Genomic DNA, 21551 nt, shown 5'->3' with positions numbered 1-21551 from the left:
CGTCTTATGGTCCGAAAAATACGGTAGTACATCTGTTTCTAGACTATAAGGTATCTGAACAGTTACAGTTACAGTTACAGTTATGGCCTTACCTGTTCACAGTAATATACCAGAGCACAGTTCAAAATGTCTTTTAGGATGGGAGTATAGTAATGCTATAATTTTTTTTGGTTAGACATTTTCAAATACATCTAATGCCAAAAACTAATTTCCCATTTTTCAAAGTGAACATTGGCTCTATAACCAAAAATAAGACTTTAAAAAATAACATTATAGAATAAAATTTATCTTAAAGGTCTGCAAGACAGAGATAAGAGAGAAATTGGGTGGTTCAGGGATACATAATTGTGATGCCTTTGAATATGCTAAAATGTGCATGTTTTGCATACTTATGTACATAAAGTTTAAAAAGTGATTTATCCACTGTTTGGCTCAGTGGATAAAGCGTCGGCCTCTGGACCAAAGGGTCCAGGGTTTGATTCCCGGCTAAGGGCACATACCTTGGTTGCAGGCTCTTCCCTGGCCCAGGCCCTGGTCAGGGCTCATGCAGGAGGCAAACAATTGATGTGTTTCTCTCACATTGATGTTTCTCTCTGTCTTCCACTCTCCCTGAAAATCAATGGAAAAATATCCTTGGGTGAGGATTAACTAAAAAAAAAAAAAAAAAGTGCTTTTAGCATCTTTCTTAAAGGTTGAAGTCATTTTGATTTTTGCCAAGGACGTGTTTTCACTTTTGTTTGTTTAGACTGACTTCTTGCTGTGAAAGATGAGTTTGTTGGTCCAGCCACACTGGCATGAACACGCAGTTCTGAAAATTCTGAGGCCCCTCTGTACCAGTTAGTAAATGCCAGCCACTAGACTCTCCCAGGCCTCTCCCTCTCTCCTGGCTGCCCCATCCCCCCCAGGACCAACCTTAAACCTCATCTCTCCGGGACCCAGAGCTACAGGGGAAGGGTTTCTGGTCCCTCTCCTAGGCACCTTCCACATGCACCACTTCGCCCCAAGCAGTTAGTTTCCATCTGGTTTATATAATGGCCATCAGGTAAGGCTTTGTTTACAGAAAGTATTCCTCGTCAAAACCTGTGCTCAAGGTCAGCCCTCAGGCCCTTGCAAGTTTGCATAGTCCAGGATTTCTGAGAATGAAGGCCTTTTTCCCAAACACTCAAGCTCCTTATGAAGTCAAGTGCACGTCTGCATCCTGGTGTAATTACCTTGCATCCAAATGGGCAACAGACATAGGCTGTGGGTATGGAGGCGACACTTGAGCCGGCTCCAAATCAGATGAGGCAGAAGGTGCTGGAGCCCAGGCTCAAGTGGAGGCGGCTGGAAGGGAGTGGGCTTTGCTCTGTGCCCAGCCCTGTGCCAGGCGCTCAGGGTCCAGATCCCCTCCAATCCTATGAGAGGTATGTCCTTTGCTCCTTTTCTTCCTCCCTCCTTCCCTTGATTCTGGATTTACTGAGCACCTGACTGTGCCAGGGGCTGGGGTACAAAGGCAAAGCTAGCATCCCCAAGGCCTCATGGCCCCCAGAAAACAGCTGTGACTATGGTGGGTGCAGGGTGAGCTCCACGTGACTCAGGGAAGGTTCTCCGGTGGAGTTAAACTGATCTGGGATTTGAAGGATGAGGAAGGGCATTCAAGGTGGAGGGAACTGCATATGCGAAAGCAGGGAGACAGGAAACAGCCTGCCTGGTCTGGGAACTGTGGGAGGGTGATGTAGCCCAGATCCAGGAAATCTGCTAGGTGAGGTTGGGGTCCCAGAACCCACTACCTGGACCCTCTGCCTCCCAGACCTCTTTTGCTCCTGGCTGCCAGGCCAGGAAGAGGCCCTGCCTACCTGCACAAAAGGAGGCTTGGAAGCTGGAGAGGAGTGAGGAAGGAGGAGCCAGCTGGTGTGTATATTTGGATTGCTTTTCAGAAATCCCCTCCTCCTTCTCCCCTTCCCTTCTCCCCTCTCTTCTCCCCCTCTTCTCTTCTCCCCCTCCCCTCCCCTTCCTTCTCCCTCCTTCCCTCCCTTTCTTCTCTTCCTCTGACACCATGGCAGCTGGGGGAACTGCCTGTGAGCTGGGCTGAGTTGAGGGGGAGGTGGGCTGGGGATACAGACCTCTGCTCCTCCTCTCTGAGCCTCAGTTTTGGCATCTAGAATATGGGCATGACAACCCAGTTGCTGGCTCCTTTCAGCCCAAGTGCTCCAGGAAGAGGAAGCCCAGGCTGGACAGGGAAGGCCTGGGAGGTCGGGGCGGGGCAGGGAGTACCCTGCATCATCCTGCAACTGGGGGCTTGGCAAGGTGGTGAGGAGTCACATAGCCTGCACTTCCCACCAAGCAGCCTGCCCTGGTTTGCCCACTGCACTGTCACTCTCCCAGGGGAGCGGGAGACAGGACGGGGCACAGACTCAGGGATGGATCTCCCTGTGAGCCCTAGGGAGTCTCCCCTGCTGGGTACAGGGCTCAGCTGTTCCCAGAACCAGGTCAAAGCCCCAAAAGGAGGGGCAAGGAGGGGTCTAGTTCCTGGAGCTGCTGATCCGATCACTACAAACTGGCCTACACAAACAGGAACACGTGCTCACCCCGTTCTGGGGCTGGAATCTGAAATCAGGGTGTCTGGGGCTGTGCTCCCTGGGAGGGCTTCAGGGGAGGGTCCTTCCTGCCTCTTCAGTTTCTGGGGGCTCCTGGCCGCTTCCCTTCAATCTTCACATGGCCCCTCTTCTGTCCTCACATGACTTCTTGTGCCTTAGGATTTTTTTTTTTTAATTTAAAGATTCCTCGCCACCCTATTCCTCACCCATCTCCACTCCCTAATTCAAATAATATTTCATTTTCATCAGTTCTGTGATCACATCTTTTAGGTTCGTGAGCCAAGTTGCTAAGACACTTAAGCCATTAATGTCTGTTAATTATGACAGCAAGCAATAGCCAATTTTGAAACACTTTTACACAATTTATGCCTTATTGGAAACAATTTGTCTGTCTTAAATGTGCCTTTTATGTAATGATCAGTTTAGGAGTTGAGCAACTAAAATTATAATGTGCTTTTTCTGAGAAAGGAGCTACAGGGAGGTGTCAGAGACATTGCACTTGAAGAGAAAGTTGTCCCAGAACCGTGGTCGGCAAACTGCGGCTCTCGAGCCACATGCGGCTCTTTGGCCCCTTGAGTATGGATCTTCTACAAAATACCACAGCCCGGGCAAGTCTATTTTGAAGAAGTAGTGTTAGCAGAAGTTTAAGTTTAAAAAAATTGGCTCTCAAAAGAAATTTCAAGCGTTGTACTTTTGATATTTGTCTCTGTTGACTAATGAGTTTGCCTACCACTGTCCCAGAAGAACTTAAAGCAGATATTTACACGAAAACATAATTTCATTATTTTACAGGAATGCATTTATAAAAGGTTATCTTTATTGCTTTAAGCATTTCCCTCTGCTGTAGGATTTGGCAGTCGGTACCTTCAAGTGTCTCTTGAGCGTTTAACTTATGGTAGGAGGTATGAAGGAACCTAGACATCTGAGGCATGGATCCACCTACAGGGAGCACACAGAAAAACAAAGCATTTGCTTCATTTCATAACGACAAGGCAGGTTGACTGCACTCTTCAGCAATATTCAAATTTTCTGGTTTTAATGTAAACTGGTTGATTTTCAAATGGTATGAAGGACCATCAAGATCAAAGCTTCTTCAAGAGACAAATGTCCAGATTTTAGCCTGGGTTTGCAAAGATCAATTAAATCACAAGCCCACAGTCAGCCCGCTGCCGGATGAACCCGGTTGCTAATGTATAAGCTCACTCCCTCAGAAGGGTCCTCAGATACCACGTGGGATGTCATGTGACTGCTAGGCTGGAGATGCTTCAAGAGCAGGCTCTGCGACTCGGGCTTCCCCCTGGGTTCCCACAGTGTTTGTTCTCAGGGGACACTCAGAAGTCACTGGCCAGCTGACTAATCTGTGGGTATCTGCCACAGAAACCAGTATCTCATAACCAAAGAGCAGATGAAAGGAAGACTCTGAATCAATGGAGACAGGTTTCCACCTAAGATGCCCTGATGTGGGAGGAGTCACAGGGTGAGTAAGAGACAACACCAAGGGAACTCCAGCTGATCAGCTGAGTGGATGCCCAGAAAATTCCATGTCCTGGGGAAAATTTGTTTGGGAAAAATTTATTAGTTGGGGAACTGCAGAGACATTCATATTTGTAAGACCTTGTTACCTACAAACAAACAATGCTTTAGTTTGTTGAAGTAATAAAAGTTAGTGATGCCCTGATGTTGTAGAAGTCAGGTTAGAGATATGGGTAGAGAGGAGAAACTAGGACACAGTAATAAAATAAAACCTAGTGAAAACTAGATTCATTTGAGATTGTCATAAGTAATAGATGTGTATTTAATTACATTGACATGCTATTTCTGATTGGTGATATTTTTGAGCTTTTACTATGTGTGGGACATAAAGGCAGGGGCTGTTTATATATTCTTCCTTTTAATCTTAACAACAACCTTATTGGAAAGGAAGACACCATCTTCACTTGTCTAAAGGGGAAACTGAGTCCAGTCAGATGAATTAACTGGTCTAATTTCCCACTGGCAGAAAGCCACGAGATTTGGATTTGCAATTGCCATATTTCCCACTGTACACATTCATAAAACATGGCCACGCAAAGCAAACCAGAGTGGTGTGTGTGTGTGTGTGTGTGTGTGTGTGTGTGTGTGTGAGAGAGAGAGAGAGAGAGAGAGAGAGAGAGAGAGAGAGAGAGAGTGAGAGTGTTATTTCCATCACCAGGAAAACATACTCTTTTCCTTGGCTGACCTGGGATGGTGGAGAATCATTTCATTTCTCTAGGTGACAGATCACTATGACTTCATCAATAGTCAACCCATACATTGGTCACGTACACAAAAGGGGGACCTGCATTGATTTAGCACATTATAATGGTACATTCAAGGCAGGTTTTGCCCTGAATGTACTATTATAATTTAGAATTTGGGAAAAACACAAACAAATACAACTCCTCCCAGTCTCTTGAGGTTGAGAGGTATGCAGAGTACAGTGTAGGCTCTGTGTCCTCTCGTGTCCCACACTCCTGAGCTGCAATTTCAGGTCTAACGCTCCCTGTCCTCCCACTTCAAAAATATTTTGAGTGGAATAAATTTATTCCAGTTATTTCTCTTTCCTTTCATAGATCATTTACTTCTGCAGCTGATGTTTTCTTTCTTCTAAAACAGGATTCGTTTTTATGACAGTGTTTTGAAGGTGCTGATAGTCATGATGTCCATTAAAAGGGAGAGGTGATAAAAGTTATTTGTTAATTGAGCTAGACTTAGTAAAAGTCCTATTTGTTGTGATAACTGACAGTGAAGATGGGTAAACCATTCTAAAATGTTTGTTTTTGTCTCCCTAGATGCAATCTTCCTCCCTTGTCAAGTGAATACACTAAAGATGTTGGATCCAAAAGTCATCTAGTGACAGCTAACCCCAGCATAATTCGGCAAAGGTAAGCATTTATGACTTCCATTGGCGAGGAACTAGAGAGGAAGGCTTTTGAAGCATCAAACATCTAAAGACAGTGAACATAACTCAGTTTAAGGAAACAAAGAAGGACACCATCTGGACAGGCAGGAAGGATGAAGAAGGGAATTGTAAATAAACTAGCTAGGATTGTGGGAATCCAAACACCATCTCATGCTTCTGCTGGGATTCTGTTTCTTGCCTTCAGAGAGGGTAGAAATAACACGAGGACCCATTGTTTTGCCCCAAGAAGCAACACAATATCCTGCTTACTCATTACTACTACTTTCCAATTTGTTAGCTTCAGTCCCAACTCATTGATTGGCATTGATTGTTGAACTGAATTAACGTCGGTTTTATTAAGAATAAAGATAAATGGTCAATCTAATGCATATGTGTGCATAAAAATAACAATATTTTCAGAATGTATAGGAGTGTATGATGGTATTATATCCATCAGATATGGGAAAACAGAATGGAAAATTCTTGCTCTAGTGTTGAATCCAGAAATCTTGGCAGCTGCCGTAGGAACTTTTGTGTCAGTCTCTAGTTGATGAAGCCCATCAGCAGGCTGTTTCTCCAAGGACTGTTCATTGTGGAGAATGACTCGATCTCTGTGAAAAGAGGAGTCAGACTTGCCTTTAGACTCTCTTGTGTGGCTAGCAATTCAGAGTGAAATATCCAGACGTCTGGGCTCTGGTGCTTGTCATCTAAGGAGGTCCTCTGCAAGTGGCCAGCACTTGTGTGTCACTGTTTAAACACTGTTGCACTACTTGTTTTGGCTCTTAAATAAGTATTCTCATAAAATAGAAGTCTAGAAATACAACATCATTTTTAATTTTGAGGGATATTGTGAAATTACCCTTCCAAAATGTACCATTTACTTCCTCTTCAGTCAACGGGTAAAACTGCCTCTTTCCTAATCCTCATTATGTATTGTTAACCTTTACATTTTTGCCAGTTTGTTGGGTGAAAAATGGTACATTATTTTCTTACTTAATATGTATTTTTCTGAATACAAGAAGGGCTAAGTGGGTATTGGCTATCAGCACTTCTATGAATTGCCTATTTGTATTTCTTGTTTAGTTGTGCTTTTAAAAATATTTTTTCATCTGATTTAGAGGAACTGTTTATAAGATAGATATTAAATCTTTGTTTGCTACTATGTAACATATGTTTTTTCCTAGTCTGTCACATATCTTTTAATTTATGTCCTATCAGAGCTTAACATTTTTTGTATAATTTGTTAACATTTTTCTTTATGGTTTCTTTTTATAAAAAAAATCTTTCCTTGGATGATCTTTCATATCAACATCTCCTCCAATGAGAAAATATTATATTGCATTTATCTAGTAAATTTATGGTTTCATTTTTCATATTTAATAAATTTAGTCCATGTGAATATATTTATTTTTGTAACAATAATTTTATTGTTTTCAACAAAGACTTGTTCATTATCAGAATTTAAAACAAAAGAGAAAGCTACAAAGAAGGTAAACAACAAATCATCCTAACCCAGTCCATATGAAAATAATGGTAATTAAATCAGGTAAATTTTTTTCAGATATTTCATATGTGCTTCAGAACTTTGAAGTTATTGTTTTATTATCTTCTTAAGTTCTAGTGTTGCCAATCAAAAGTCTAATAGAAATCTATTTTTTTGTTCGAGGGAAATCTTTTCTATCTCCACTGATAACTTTTTTAAAAATTTACTTTTATCATTTAAATTCAGACAGTTTACTAACATTTATCTTAGAATAGGTCTTTTTAAATTCATGTTGCTTAGCACATTAATGAGAGATTCTTTTAGTTGGGTGACTTGAGAATTTAATGGTAAAGATTCTATACACTAATATGACTTGGGTTTACTCCTTGTTCACCCACTTAGGGGCGGTGTGAGCATGGCTAACTTACTTACCACTGTCTCCATCAGCTTCCTCTTTTGTAAGGCAGGCATAATACTTTTATTATAGTGAATTACACTGCATATGTATGTGTGTGTCTGTATATATATATATATATGTGTGTGTGTGTGTGTGTGTGTGTGTGTGTGTGTGTATATGTATATGTATGTGTATGCATGCATAGGGTATCCCCCAAAATGTAAATATAATACATACTTTGAATAAATATAAAGTCTGTGTGGATATTAAAATACATTTTATTTTCAAAATTGAGCTATCAGCTGTTAAAGTGTGAGTACATTTTTTGGGCCCACCCTATCTGTGTATGTGCATATATACCTATATATTTTAATTATATATAATGCTTAGAACAGTGCCTGGTATGCTGTAAGCACTATATAAGTGTTATCGTGTTTCCCCAAAAATAAGACCTAGCGCATGGAAAGATAAGACATCCCCTGAAAATAAGACCTAGCGCAACTTTGGGAGAAAAAATTAATATAAGACACTGTCTTATTTTCAGGGAAACAGGGTAGCTATCATTAGTATTACCTCTGAACATTTCTCTCTGAGATTTGGAAATATGGAAGCATGGAACAATTAGTTTTTAAAATGTCACCAAAGCCCTGGCTGGTGTGGCTCAGTTGGTTGGGTGTTGTCCTGTGCACGGAAAGATTGCCAGTTTGATTCCTGGTCAGGGCACCTGCCCAAGACTGTGGGCTCAATCCTGGTAAGCAGCTGATCGATGTTATGCTCTTACAGTGATGTTTATATCTCTCTTTCCCCTTCTCTCTTCTTCTCTCTCTAAAAATCAATAAACTGGTCTTTAAAAACATGTCACTGAAAATAAAAAATGACAGTCAGATTTGTAAATCAATAAATTAAATGACCAAAGATTAGCTTGATTCTTACTTTTGAGGATGATTTGTTTTTGATGTAGCTAATGTAGGAGAAAATAAAGCATCACTCTCTTAAAGTTTAATTATTGACTCGTATTCAATTCTTGAATGTGTTTGTTTGTTTGTTATTTTTCATGGGGGTCTGATCAGAAATGATTATAACAAAATTATAATTATAACAAATATTATAATAAATGATTATAACAAAATCACCATTGATGATGGTGTCTCTTTACTTCAATTAAGCATGCTGGGGTTCTGGGGACTCTAATGATGTGTAGCTTTTAAATTTGGGATGAGTTTGTCCCGGTTCCAGAGAATGAACAAAAAGGCAAGAGAATTTACAGAAGTATTTTTTACAAATAGTTACAGATACAGAAGTTGTTCCCAAAAAAGTATGGGAAGTTCCTAAGTACTCTTCATTCAGTTTTCCTGTAATATAAACATCTTGCATCACCATAATATATTACTTTAACTATTATTTTGATTTGGGAATAACTTTTAAGAGGGAATAAATGTTCTTGTGAAGTGAAATGAGACATCCAAGGGTAAAAGATTCATATTTCCCTAAAATATTTGGAGTTGAGGGGAACTTTAAAAGGAAAGTGAACAAGAATATTTAAAGCAACTTTTAGAGAAAGATGAAGGGAGAGAGAGAGAGAGAGAGAGAGAGAGAGAGAGAGAGAGAGAGAGAGAGAGAGAGAGAGAAAGAGAGATTGTATTATTGATAAAAATTATGAAAACTACAAGAGAAAGGATAGGGTAAACAATGCTTAAGAGGAAAAATAAACCTGTTAAGACTTACGTTCAACATAAACAATACAAGGCAAGCAAGACTCATTATGATTACAAATCATTATAATTAATCATTTAGTCAGCATATCCATGTGCTAGATTATGTGCTACTTATACACATTGCAACATTTACTCCTCAAAACAATCCCAATAGGTAGAATATTTTAATTATGTATTGACAGAAAAAAGAAATGTGATGTGGTAAGTTTAGTCACCTGCTCCTATTCACAGTTGCTAGTAATCATTCTGGGACTTCACCCAGACATAGCTCAATCTAAAACCAATGCTCCTAATTAGTGATCATTATTACTCCAGGTGATCTTTCCAGGTGATTTATGCATTGTACAAGGAAACAACTGTGTTTTCATAAGTGACAAGTTATTTTGGAAAGTGAAAATTTTTTCACTTAAATAATGTATTAAATGTAGCAAGGTATTTGGATTAAAAATCAAAATGAATATAAATATTGTATTTTGTGAAATAAAGAAATGATATACCATTACAATAGCATCAAGTAATATGATGTACTTAACAAACAAAAAGCAATCATTCTATGGAAATATTTTAGAATTTTATTGAGACATTTCAGACAACCTGACTACATGTATGGATATACCATGCCCATGACTAAAAGACTCAGTATTGTAAAGGCATCAATCCTATCCAAATTGGTCTATAGATTCATTGAAATTCCAATAACAACCTCAATACTGTTGTGTGTGTGTAACTTGACAAGTTGAAATGCAGAGCCAAGAATATCAAAGAAGCTCTTGAAGAAAAATTGGTTGGAAAAGTTGCTCTATCAGATATTATAATCCAGGACCTATATATATAACTATTATAATTAAGACAATGTGATATTGGTACAGAGATAAACAAACTGATCAGTTAGACAGAACAGGAGCCCCTTAGATCCACAAACATAGAGACTCTTTTTTTTTAAATTTATTTTATTGATTTTACACAGAGAGGAATTGAGAGGAACAGAGTTAGAAACGTCAGTGAGAGAGAAGCATCGACCAGCTGCTTCTTGCACAACCCCCACTGGGGATGTGCCCGCAACCAAGGTACATGCCCTTGACCGGAATCGAACCCGGGACCCTTCAATCCGCAGGCTGACACTCTGTCCACTGAGCCAAACCAGTCCCGGCTATAGAGACTCTTAATATATGACAGAAGTAATATTGTACATCAATGAGAAAAGGAAAAAAAATTCAAAATGGTGTTAAGACTATTTGGAACAAATGAAATTATATTTCTACCTTATCAAAGCATTGTTTCTAGAAGGTGGAGACCTGACCTTGAAAAGCAAAACAAAAAATCTTGTAGAAAACAGCACAGGTCTTGTAATTTCTTAAGTAAATAGTGCTAATTGAAAGGAAAAGATTGTTTAAGTTTGATTTATTAAAATAAGGAACTTTCATTCATAAGAAGACATTTTAAAAGCAGAGCAAGTACAACCACATTATAGAAGAAGATAACTAATGAAGGACTTGCATTTAGAATATATGAATAACTCTTTTATATTTAATTTAGAAAGAAATTAATATGAAAAACAGAAATCCCAATAAAATATGTCAGAACCAGACTTCAAAGCACTAGTCTGAATAACAAGTAAATGAATGAATATATGACCAAACTCATTAATATTCAGATACATGCAAATAAATATTCTAATGAGGCATTATTCCATATCCATCAGGTTGGCAGCAATTGTTTCAGCTGTTGGTGAGGATGTGAAGCAACAGACAGTATCCTATATGCTAGTTGGAGTGAATATAGTTACAACCACTTTGGAATGCATTTTAACTTTATCTAGTGGAATTGAAAATGTACATACCCCATACCTTGAGCAGTTCCATTCTTAGGAATATACCCTAGAGAAAAACAACAGTAACTATAAGAAGATGTGCATAATAATTGTTTATAGTAGTAAAAATCTAAAATAATTATGACACTTGCCAGTGTGGCTCAGGTTTTGGAGTGTCATTCCACTCACGGTTCAATTCCCAGGCAGGGCACATGCCTGGATTGCGGTTCGGTCCTTTTGGGGGCATGTATGAAAGGCAACCAATTGATGTTTCTCCCTCTGTGTCTCTCTCACTCTCCCTTTCTCTAAAATCAGGGAGCATATTCTTGAGTGAGGATTTAAACAAACAAACAAACAAATAAATAAATAAAATAGTTGATTCTCCTGCTGTGCATTAGTGATAGAATGAATAAATAGGAAAATGTTTACATAACAGAATACTTTATAGCAATGAACTACACAACTACCCATAATAAAATGGATGAAATTCACAAACCTAATGTTGAGAGAAAAAAGAAGTGAGTCATACAAAATACAGTAGAACTTCATATAAAGGTAAAAATAAAACTAACAGTATGGGGTAGGGACACATACAGAGCAAGTGAAACTGTGAAGAACAGCAGTGGTCCTTCCAAGGGGAAGGCGAGTACTGGACTGGGAAAGTTTTTTATTCATGTCTTGTACAATTTTCTCTCAAAGCTGTTCAAACCCAAGATGTTGGCAGTGTCTTGCATTTTCATGTGACTGAAAATTAAACTCATTGGGCAAAGCTGTGCAGTGGAAATGCTAAGTACCACTAATTTTCAGCTGTCCTCCAAAATCTTGATTTGCATTAAAAAAAAATTCCACTGAGATTTATAAGCACTATGAGTTTTCACTACAAAATTCTCTTTAAAAATATCAGTATCAAGATAAAACAGGCTTTCCCAGCCGGGTGGTTCAGTGGTTGAACGTTGACCTACGAGGTCATGGTTCGATTCCTAGACAGATCACATGCCTGGGTTGTGGGCCCGATCCCCAATGGGTTCTTGTAGGAGGCAGTCGATTGATATTTCTATCTCATCGAAGTTTCTATCTCCCTATCCTTTCCTTTCCCCTCTCTCTAAAATAAATAAAAACATATTTAAAAAAAGATAAAACAGGCTTGAGAAAAATTAAATATATCTGAGGCCATATGAATGGTACAAAAAAATAAGGTTAGAGAACTTAATATTTGTTGATGAATTTAACAGAAATTACTATCACTTTTGTTAGGATGCTTGTTTCAATGCATTCTTACTTTTTGAAAAACAGCTATATTGAGGTATAATTGATATTAAAAAAAACTATACATGTTTAATGTATACACTTTGATGAATTTGGGCTTATGCATACATCTGTGATACTGTCACCACAATTAAGCTAATAAACATATCCATCACCTCCAAAAGTTTCCTTGTATCCTTGTTTGTGTGTATGTGTATGTGGTGTGGTAACAATACTTAACATGAGGTATATTATCTCAGTAAGTTGTTATTCAATGGGTGTAAAATGTGTTCTCCCTGACAGTGCCCAGAACAAAAAGATTAGTTAGGATGCCTGCGACACAAGGTGAGAAAAGGCTCTGATTGCATTTTTATGGGCTGGGAGGAGAGAGGCTGTTCTAATATAGCTGCAGAGTTCTCTGTTGGATGTTCAATTGCTATTGTCCTCTTCCTTTCTTCATTGGAGTTTGCAGGTGGATGGCAGCAAGGATCTATGCATAAGGCTACAGTTTATCAACATACCAACTAACCTAATGGGCTTTAAACATTTTTGTTCAAATATGCCTTACAAGAATGTTTTAAATCCATCTTTACTTCATTGATCATTTTTAAATCATCTGATTTTTTTTTTAGATACAAAGATAAATTGCTGTCAAGAATGCATGTTCAGGACATTAAATACATACTATCACATCTGAGAAATACAGATTTAACTCTTCTGATGTTCCATATCCTCATGGCAATGTCAGTAATCTTTGTCAAATTGATTCAGTAAGTTGAGTTGACTTTGTGTCAGGAAAGGCAGACTACTTTTTAATTCAAGTACATGCCAAAATGTAATCCCAGAGAATCATCTCATTTTTGAACTCTAATTATTATTTTTTTTAAATATATTTTATTAATTTTGTACAGAGAGGAAGGGAGAGAGATAGAGAGTTAGAAACATCAATGAGAGAGAGTCATCGATCAGTTGCCTCTTGCACACCCCCTACTGGGGATATGCCCGCAACCAAGGTACATGCCCTTGACCGGAATCGAACCCAGGTTCCTTCAGTCCCCAAGCCGACGCTCTATCCATTGAGCTAAACCAGTTTTGGCTTGAACTCTAATTATTGACTTTATAAATAAAGTAAGAAACTTTACAAGAGAAGGTCCCCTGAATAAAATAAGGCACAGCCTCTTTTTGTTTCTCATTTTTTTAAAAGATGTTTTTGCTTTCTCTCAGGGGACACTGCCTTAGGAGCTGTGTATCTTGGAAATATATTTCTTTTTTTTTTTTCTTTTTTCTTTTTTTTTTGGTTTGGTGGTCTGATGGTTTTTACACTCTGAGGAAATGCACCCCTGTAGTATTTGGAATAATAAGAGGTATGCTTTATTTTGTAAAGTGGAAAAGGTAAAATTATGAAAGCAGACTTTGGAAAAGAGAAAGCTGATTAGATGGTCAGATTAGTCCCCAGCATATGATTTAGAAAAGTATCTATATAGAAGTGGAAGATTTGGAAATTCCTGGGGGAAGAAGGAGATTAAGATTCAAGTGTCCCAAGAGCCAAGGTGCAGAAACACTCATTCAACTCATACCTTTTGAAATCTGCTCTGGAACAGGGAATACAAAGTTGAGTAAAACATGACTCACACACTAGTTACTCACAATCAGTAGACATTGCCAAGATCTTGGGGTATACCTAGGACACTTTAGGGCTTCTTTGAACCCCTTCTATGATTTATGCAAAATTTTCATGGATGTGCATGTAAGCATCTTTAATTATACAAAAAAGGTTTAAAGTTGATTGGTCCAGACTGAGTCATTCTATGATAACATGATTTAAAAGAAGAAAACAGAGTTCTCAAAGCTTATTTCTCACCAAAACTGGTTTGGCTAAGTAGACAGAGCATTGGCCTGCAGACTGAAAGGTCCTGGGTTCGATTCCATCAAGGGCATGTACCTTAGTTGCGGGCACATCCCCAATTGGGGATGTGCAAAAGGCAGCTGATCGATGATTCTCTCTCATTGACATTTCTAACTCTCTACCATCTCTCTTCCTCTCTGCAAAAAATCAATAAAATATATTTTTAAATAAAGCTTATTTCTCAATTTGCAATAGAGTTGAAACCTCAGTAGCCATTTTTCTTATTATAGCAATTCTATACCTATTTGGGCAAATGATTGAAAAAAGATAAAAACTTGAACTAAGTTGACCTATCATGACATTAAGAATTCATTTTTAAATATGAAGGCTCTAACTTGGGAAAGATTGTTATTTGCAGCCACTAAAACAAAGCAGCAGGATTCTGAATGTGTGTGTATTTCTATGTAGGCATATTAGAAGAAAATACTGTGGGTGTGACAGCTTGGGGTAAGAATCTCTTACCTGTGCCCTTGAGGTCCCAGCAAGTTTTTTGGCACACAAGACATGCACAGTATATTTTTATAGAATGAATAAGTAACTAGATATATTTTAAAATCTCCAAACCCAATTTCTGGTTTAATTTGTCTTATAAAAGGAAATTCAATGATTTTTTTTTTTTTTTTTTTGGTGTCAGTTAAAATGCATTTCTTATTTTAAGCTGAGGAGATGAATGTTTTAGTAATAGATATTTCAAAACAGTAATAGTGGAATGCTTAGCAGGGAAAACTTGATTATTTAAAAAAAAAAAAAAAAGGTTGACATGAATTAGGAAATAAAAAAGATCTCAGAACAAATGCAGTATAAATCATGATGGAGTTAACCTTTTAAGATTTAAGCCTGTAGCTTTTGATTCACTGGGTGAACGATACGAGACCCTGATATTTGTTTGAGCTTTCTAGTATCCAAGAGAGCCTGAATAGTCTTTCTCATACAAGTGGAAGAGACTTTATTCCATGGTTATTGCCTCTATTTACTAAGGGCAATTGGGAATGTGGACATATTACCAGGAAAAACAGTGGTTTATTTTGTGTATTTTTTATTTCGTTTTTGACCTTTTTTTTCTTAATTAAAATTTTTAAATGTTGACACTATTGCAGCTGTCCCACATTTTCTTCCCCTTCCCCTTGGTCCATCTCACCGACCCCTCCCATCTCCTCCTTTTGTCTTCACCACACTACTGTCCCTGTCCTTGGGGTCTGCATATGTTCTTTAGCTAATCACTTCACATTCTTATCCAAGTCACCCCCTCCCCCCGCCAGTCTGTTCCATGTATACATGTTCCTGGTTCCATTTTGTTCTTCAGTTTATTTTGTTCATTAGATCCCACATATTAGTGAGATCATATGGTATTTGTCTTTCTCTGACTGGCTTTTTTTTTTTTTTTTTTTTTTTTTTTGGTTAGCATAATACTCTCCAGGTCCATGTATGCTATTGCAAAGAGTAAGAGTTCCATGCTAAAGGTCACAAATCATCAGAGAGATGCAAATTAAAACCACAATGAGATATCACCTCACACCTGTCAGAATGGCTGTCATCAATAAATCAACAAACAAGTGCTGGTGAGGATGTGGAGAAAAGGGAACCCTAGGGCACTATTGGTGAGAATACAGATTGATACAGCCACTGTGAAAAAACAGTGTGGAGTTTCCTCAAAAAATTAAAAATGGAACTGCCCTTTGACCCAGTGATATCACTTCTGGGAATATATTCTAAGAATCCCAAAACACAAATCAAAGAATATATGCACCCCTATGTTCATAGCAGCATTATTTATAACTAGAGACCCGGTGCACGAATTTGTGCACAGATGGGGTCCAACCAGCCTTGCCTCCAATTGGGGTGGGTGTGAGGGGCGATCAGGGGAGCAGCCATGGGTGGTTGGCTGGCTGGCTCCGCCCCCTAGCCAAATTCCCCATTGAGTAGACAATTTGCATATTAGTCTTTTATTATATAGGATAGCCAAGATCTGGAAATAGCCCAAGTTCCCATCAGCAGATGAGTGTGTGCTTTTTAAAAAAATAATTTGAGCCGAAACCGGTTTGGCTCAGTGGTAGAACGTCGGTCTGCGGACTGGAAGGTCCCGGGTTCGATTCCAGTCAAGGGCATGTGCATTGGCTACGGGCACATCCCCAGAAGGGGATGTGCAGGAGGCAGCTGGTCGATGTTTCTCTCTCATCGACATTTCTGGCTCTCTGTCTCTCTCCCTTTTTCTCTGTAAAAAATCAATAAAATATATTTAAAAAAAAAATTTTTTTAAAAAGAAAAGAAAGGGGAATCTTTTAAAAAATAATTTGAATATTAAGGAAAATAATTTGGATACAAAGATTATAGCAGTTTGTCTTTAAAATTCTGTATTACTCACATCTCAGCTTATGTTTCTAAAACTTCCATATCTGCTCTGCCAGCTGACTCTTTTCAGACTTGGAGCATCTTATCAGTGTTTGCATCAAGGCTTGGCATCCATTGATAGTCTTCTGTCTAACACCTGCCATAATATAAGGGAATTCAGAGATGGATGCTAAAACTGGAACTAAAGAGAGCAAGTAGAAGAGAGAGAGAAGGGATGCTTCTAAAAGGATATAGATCTGTGCGGAGTTTGTGTCTGAGATGCAATATTGCTCAGTGGTGGAGGTCTTGGTTTTAAAGCGATTTATGTTCAAATTCTAGTGCCACTGCACAATTTTGTATTGGTTGTTTAACCTCCCACCTGTCAATTGAGAGTAAAATTATTTACTTTGAGGGTTGTTAAGAGAGATAAATGAAATAGCGTGGCTGCATCCAGTAAAACTACTCTGATTGATATTCAGAATGGCTACTCAGCAAAATTCTTCTGTTGGAATACATTTTGTTCGTGGCTAATGCATTTTTAATCCATTAGTTGGATCATCAAATTTAGGAAATCTCCATAACTTCTCCAAACAAAAACAAACAAATAAAAACACTGCCACAAAACAGAAAATCATTGATTTAAAACCAGACCAAGCACTGTGAACTATACAATTTGGATATCAAAGATGAGAACAGGAGACCATGTTATCATATTAATGGGTGTTTCATATTAAGCCATGATAAGGGATGATAAGAGACCTAATGTGGTCTCAGGTCATTAGCAGCCCCTAGCAAGGGGTCTTCAAACTACGGCCCGCAGAGGAGTCTGATCCGGCCCGCCAGGTTTTTTGGGCAGTGAGCGCAGCCGAGGTGTTACAGTAGGAATTAGTAGTTCATATAGTCCGGCCCTCCAGCTCTCTGAGGGACTGTGATCTGGCCCCCACTTTAAAAAGTTTGAGGACCCCTGCTAGTAGCTCCTAGTAGAAGAAAACACATTTTTTCTAAGCTCTCGGAATTCCCGTATATCACTTTCAAACAAATACAAGCTCATAAGCAACACTGAAATTCAAACAAACCATCAATATTGAGTGTCCTCAGAGACAAAAAGCAAACAAAAAGTTACATTTGCAAATGTCTAAGAATGTATTGGAATTATCAGATGTAGTATATAACTAAGAATAAAACCATTATAAAAATAAGAAGTTTCCCTAACCGGTTTGGCTCAGTGGATAGAGTGACTGCAGACTGAAGGGTCCCAGGTTTGATTCCGGTCAAGGGCATGTACCTTAGTTGTGGGCACATCCCCAATAAGGGGTGTGCAGGGGACAGCTGATCAATGTTTCCCTCTCATCGATGTTTCTAACTCTCTACCCTCTCCCTACCTTCTTGTAAAAAATCAATAAAATACATTCTTTAAAAATAAGTCAATAAGAGAACATCAAAATTACTAGTAACTAGACAATTTTGAAAAAGAACTTCTGGTAATTGAAAATTGTAGTTGTTTAAATCAGTACACAATGATTATATATAACTGAAGAGAGAATTGGTAAACTGAAAGATAAGCAAATAATTTTCCAAATAAAAGAATATAGAAAATATGAAGATAAGATAAAAACATATTGATAAAATGAGAAGGACTACATTAAATTATAATTGGGGGATTATAAAATAGAGGTAAAAGTTGAGACTTATTCAGAATTAAAGAACAATGTAATCCATAATTACAACACAAAATATAAAACATAAATACATTTTTAAAAATGGCAGACCTAGACCATGTTAGTAAAATTAAAGAATGTAAAATGCAGAGAAACCAAGATGGCAGCAAAGGTAAACAACTAAACTGTTGCCTCGCACAACAATTTCAAAACTACAACTAAAAGACAAAACGTCTATCACCCAGAATCATAGGAAAGTTGGCTGAATGGAAGTCTTATGATTAGAAGAAAAGAGAAAGGAGCACAAATGCTGAAAAGCTGAAGTACAGAGGCATGTAAATTGTGCTGGTGGTAGGTGACTGGGCACATGGCTTTTTTTCAACCTGAAGGGAAACAAGCTCCCGATCACTTTGAAATCCAGTTTCTTGGGTCACTCGGGGACCCAGATGCCTATAGAAAGAAGCTGGACTGTGGGCCATCAGGTCCGAAAGTGAGGGTAACTTTTTTGCAGAGATGCACGCAGCAATCATTGTTTACTGCTGGAGCATGGGATGCGGGGACTTGGAAATGCAGAAAGGCAGAGAAGGCTGACAGCAGCCATTGCTGTTTGCCACACCTTAGCCTAGTGATGCCCTGAGGCCCTGCCCCACCCTGAGACCCCACCCCACACATTTTACAAACCCGCCCAGGCTGCACACACGGGCTTTGCATATAAATGGCCTTTCCTGGGGCAGCTTAAGGAAATAAACTGTAGCTCCAGTCAGACTGCTCCAAAACTGCCAAATCCCAAGCAAAGAGGAGAAAACTGTAGTTCTTGCTGTAGCTCTTGCTGAGTGGCCTCAGATAGTAGCTGACCTGAACCCTATTGGAGACCCAGTAACTAGTGTATCTAGTGGTTGGTGTGAGACAACACCAGATTTCAACTACTCTCATAAGGGATACATTCAAGAGGCAGACTCAGTGAGTACCACAGCCCTACTGGAATAAGTTCTTCCCCATAAACATGTCTCCATCACAGCAATTCTTCCATTATAGACTCAGTGGGTCCTCACAGCCAATTGGCCTGGAAGTCAATTCCTCTCAGTGATATCAACAACAATCAAGACTTAACTACAACAAGGCTGTACACACAGTCCACTAAGGGGTGCACCAAGAGTATCCACCTCAGGTAACTGGGGAGGCTGACCCAGCACACAAAGCTACCCTACCAACTCAGGAAAGCAGTGAAAATGAGGAGAAAAGGAAACAGATCACAAACGAAAGAAATGGAGGAGAACAAATGACTGGACATAGAGTTGAAAACCATGGTTATAAGGTTTTTCAAGAATTTCATAGAAAAGGCGGATAAATTTAATGAGACCCTTGAGGATATGAAAAAGGACCAACTAGAAATTAAACATACACCGACTGAAATAAAAAATATTATACAGAGACCCAACAACAGACTAGAGGAACGCAAGAATCAAATCAAAGATTTGGAATACAAAGAGGCAAAGGACATTCTTCTGGAGAAGCAAGAAGAAAAGAGAATCCAGAAACTTGAAGATAGTGTAAGAAGCCTCTGGGACAACTTCAAGCATACCAACATCAGAATTATGGAAGTGCCAGAAGAAGAGAGAGAACAAGACACTGAAAATCTATTTAAAGAAATAATGACTGAAAATTTACCCCACCTGGTGAAAGAAATAGACTTACAAGTCCAGGAAGTGCAGAGAACCCTAAACAAAAGAAATCCAAAGAGGACCACACCAAGACACATCATAATTAAAATGCCCAGGGCAAAAGACAAAGAGAATCTTACAAGCAACAAGAGAAAGTTAGTTACCTTCAAGGGAGCACCCATACGATTATGAGCTGATTTTTCAACAGAAACTATGCAGGCCAGATGGCAGTGGCAAGAAATATTTAAAGTGATGAATAGCAAGAACCTACAACCAAGATTACTCTACCCAGCGAAGTTATCATTCAGAATTGAAGGTCAAATAAAGAGCTTCACAGATAAGAAAAAGCTAAAGGAGTTCATCACCACCAAACCAGTATTATATGAAATGCTGAAAGGTATTCTTTAAGAAGAGGAAAAAGAAGAAAAAAGTAAAGATAAAAATTATGCACAACAAATACATATCTATCAGTAAGTGAATCTTAAAGTCAAGTGAATTAAAAATCTGAGGAACAGAATAAACTGGTGAATATAATAGAATCAAGGGCATAGAATGGGAGTGGATGGATAATTCTCAGGGGAAAGAGGTATCTGTGTGGGGGGTATGGAAAGAGACTGGACAAAAATCATATACCTATGGATAAGGACAGCAAGGGGGAGGTAAGGGCAGAGCGTGGGGTGGGAACCCAGTGGAGGGGAGATATGGGGGGGCAGGGGGGAAAGGAGAAACAATTGTAATAATCTGAACAATAAAGATTTATTAAATTTTTTAAAAAAAGAAAGTAAAATGCTGTTAAAAACACCAGAGAGAAAAAACATCATTTGCTAAAGATTGATAATTAGACTAAAAGCAGATACCTTCCAACAATAATATTGATAGTGAAAAAAAAAATATTTTAAAAGTGCTAATACATAAGAAACTAGCAACATAGAAACACATAACTCAGCAAATTCCTTTAAAAATAAAAATAAATATTTTTAAAAAAATATGTAGAGATTATTTATCATCAATAGACATTCACTGAAAAAAATTCTAAAGAATGTATATCCAGGGGGAAAAATTACTGCAGAAGGAAAACCTAAGATGCAAAGAAATCACTAAGCAACTAAATCTAAACAAACCTCATCTATTTAAAAGAATAAGAGGAGATAAGAAAGCAAGAAGTGCTGGAAAAGGGAGAAGCGGTGAAGAATTAGGAAAGAAATCTTTGAAACCTTAGGCAAGTTTGTTAGAAAATAACTCTAAATCAATTGTAAATTATTTTTTCATAAATTATGAGTTCTGAGATTATTTCCCCTTGATATACCTCTCACCATTTTCTCTCTTCAAATTTCCAATATATCTGTGCATTTTTGTATATGGTATCTATGTGTGAGCACTTGCATATAAATGGTGAAGTGACTTGTTTCATCTGAGATCAGCATGGGTTTGTGCTGTTAATAATGGCACCTCCTGGGGAGAGAGGGCCTTGAAAATGTAACCTTCCTGGGATGTTCAGAGCCGTCTTCCTGGCAAGTGCTTCATTTGTACTGACTGCATGGACTTTTTGGAATGTAGGCGCTCTCTTGATTCACAAAAAGATTTTGTTACAGCTGAGGCACTTGTGCCCCAGCTTAACTGTGGGAGTCAACGTTACAAGTGAAGCCCGAAACTCGCTAATTATCTTACTAAACTCCTTATGTGCTCAGAGTTTCTTCGGGCAAGATGGTAGGCACCCATCTGTGAACGCTTCCATTTCACACAGTTCATTGCGGTTCAGTGATTTCAGATTGTTCAGCTACTAATGAGCTTTCCTAATATCCTCAGAAGCAATAACAGGATAGGAATAATTATTAGTATGTATATGAATGTT

The 21551-nt window shown here is 38.5% G+C and overlaps 1 protein-coding gene across 5 annotated transcripts in view; it reads left to right on the top strand.

The window, feature by feature from the left end:
* The window catches only part of ST8SIA1 (ST8 alpha-N-acetyl-neuraminide alpha-2,8-sialyltransferase 1), a 132521-nt gene that overhangs the window by 81355 nt on the left and 29615 nt on the right, over positions 1-21551 (top strand). For all 5 annotated transcript variants that reach the window (XM_045587834.1, XM_036458403.2, XM_045587832.1 and 2 more), the window contains one exon: positions 5387-5479. In XM_045587834.1, the coding sequence (XP_045443790.1) occupies positions 5387-5479 (93 nt within the window). The remainder of the gene's footprint in view (positions 1-5386; positions 5480-21551) is intronic.

Source organism: Pipistrellus kuhlii, unplaced genomic scaffold (assembly GCF_014108245.1).
Source record: "Pipistrellus kuhlii isolate mPipKuh1 unplaced genomic scaffold, mPipKuh1.p scaffold_m20_p_3, whole genome shotgun sequence".
NCBI lineage: Eukaryota > Metazoa > Chordata > Mammalia > Chiroptera > Vespertilionidae > Pipistrellus > Pipistrellus kuhlii.
This window is presented reverse-complemented; position numbering and strand designations above follow the sequence as displayed.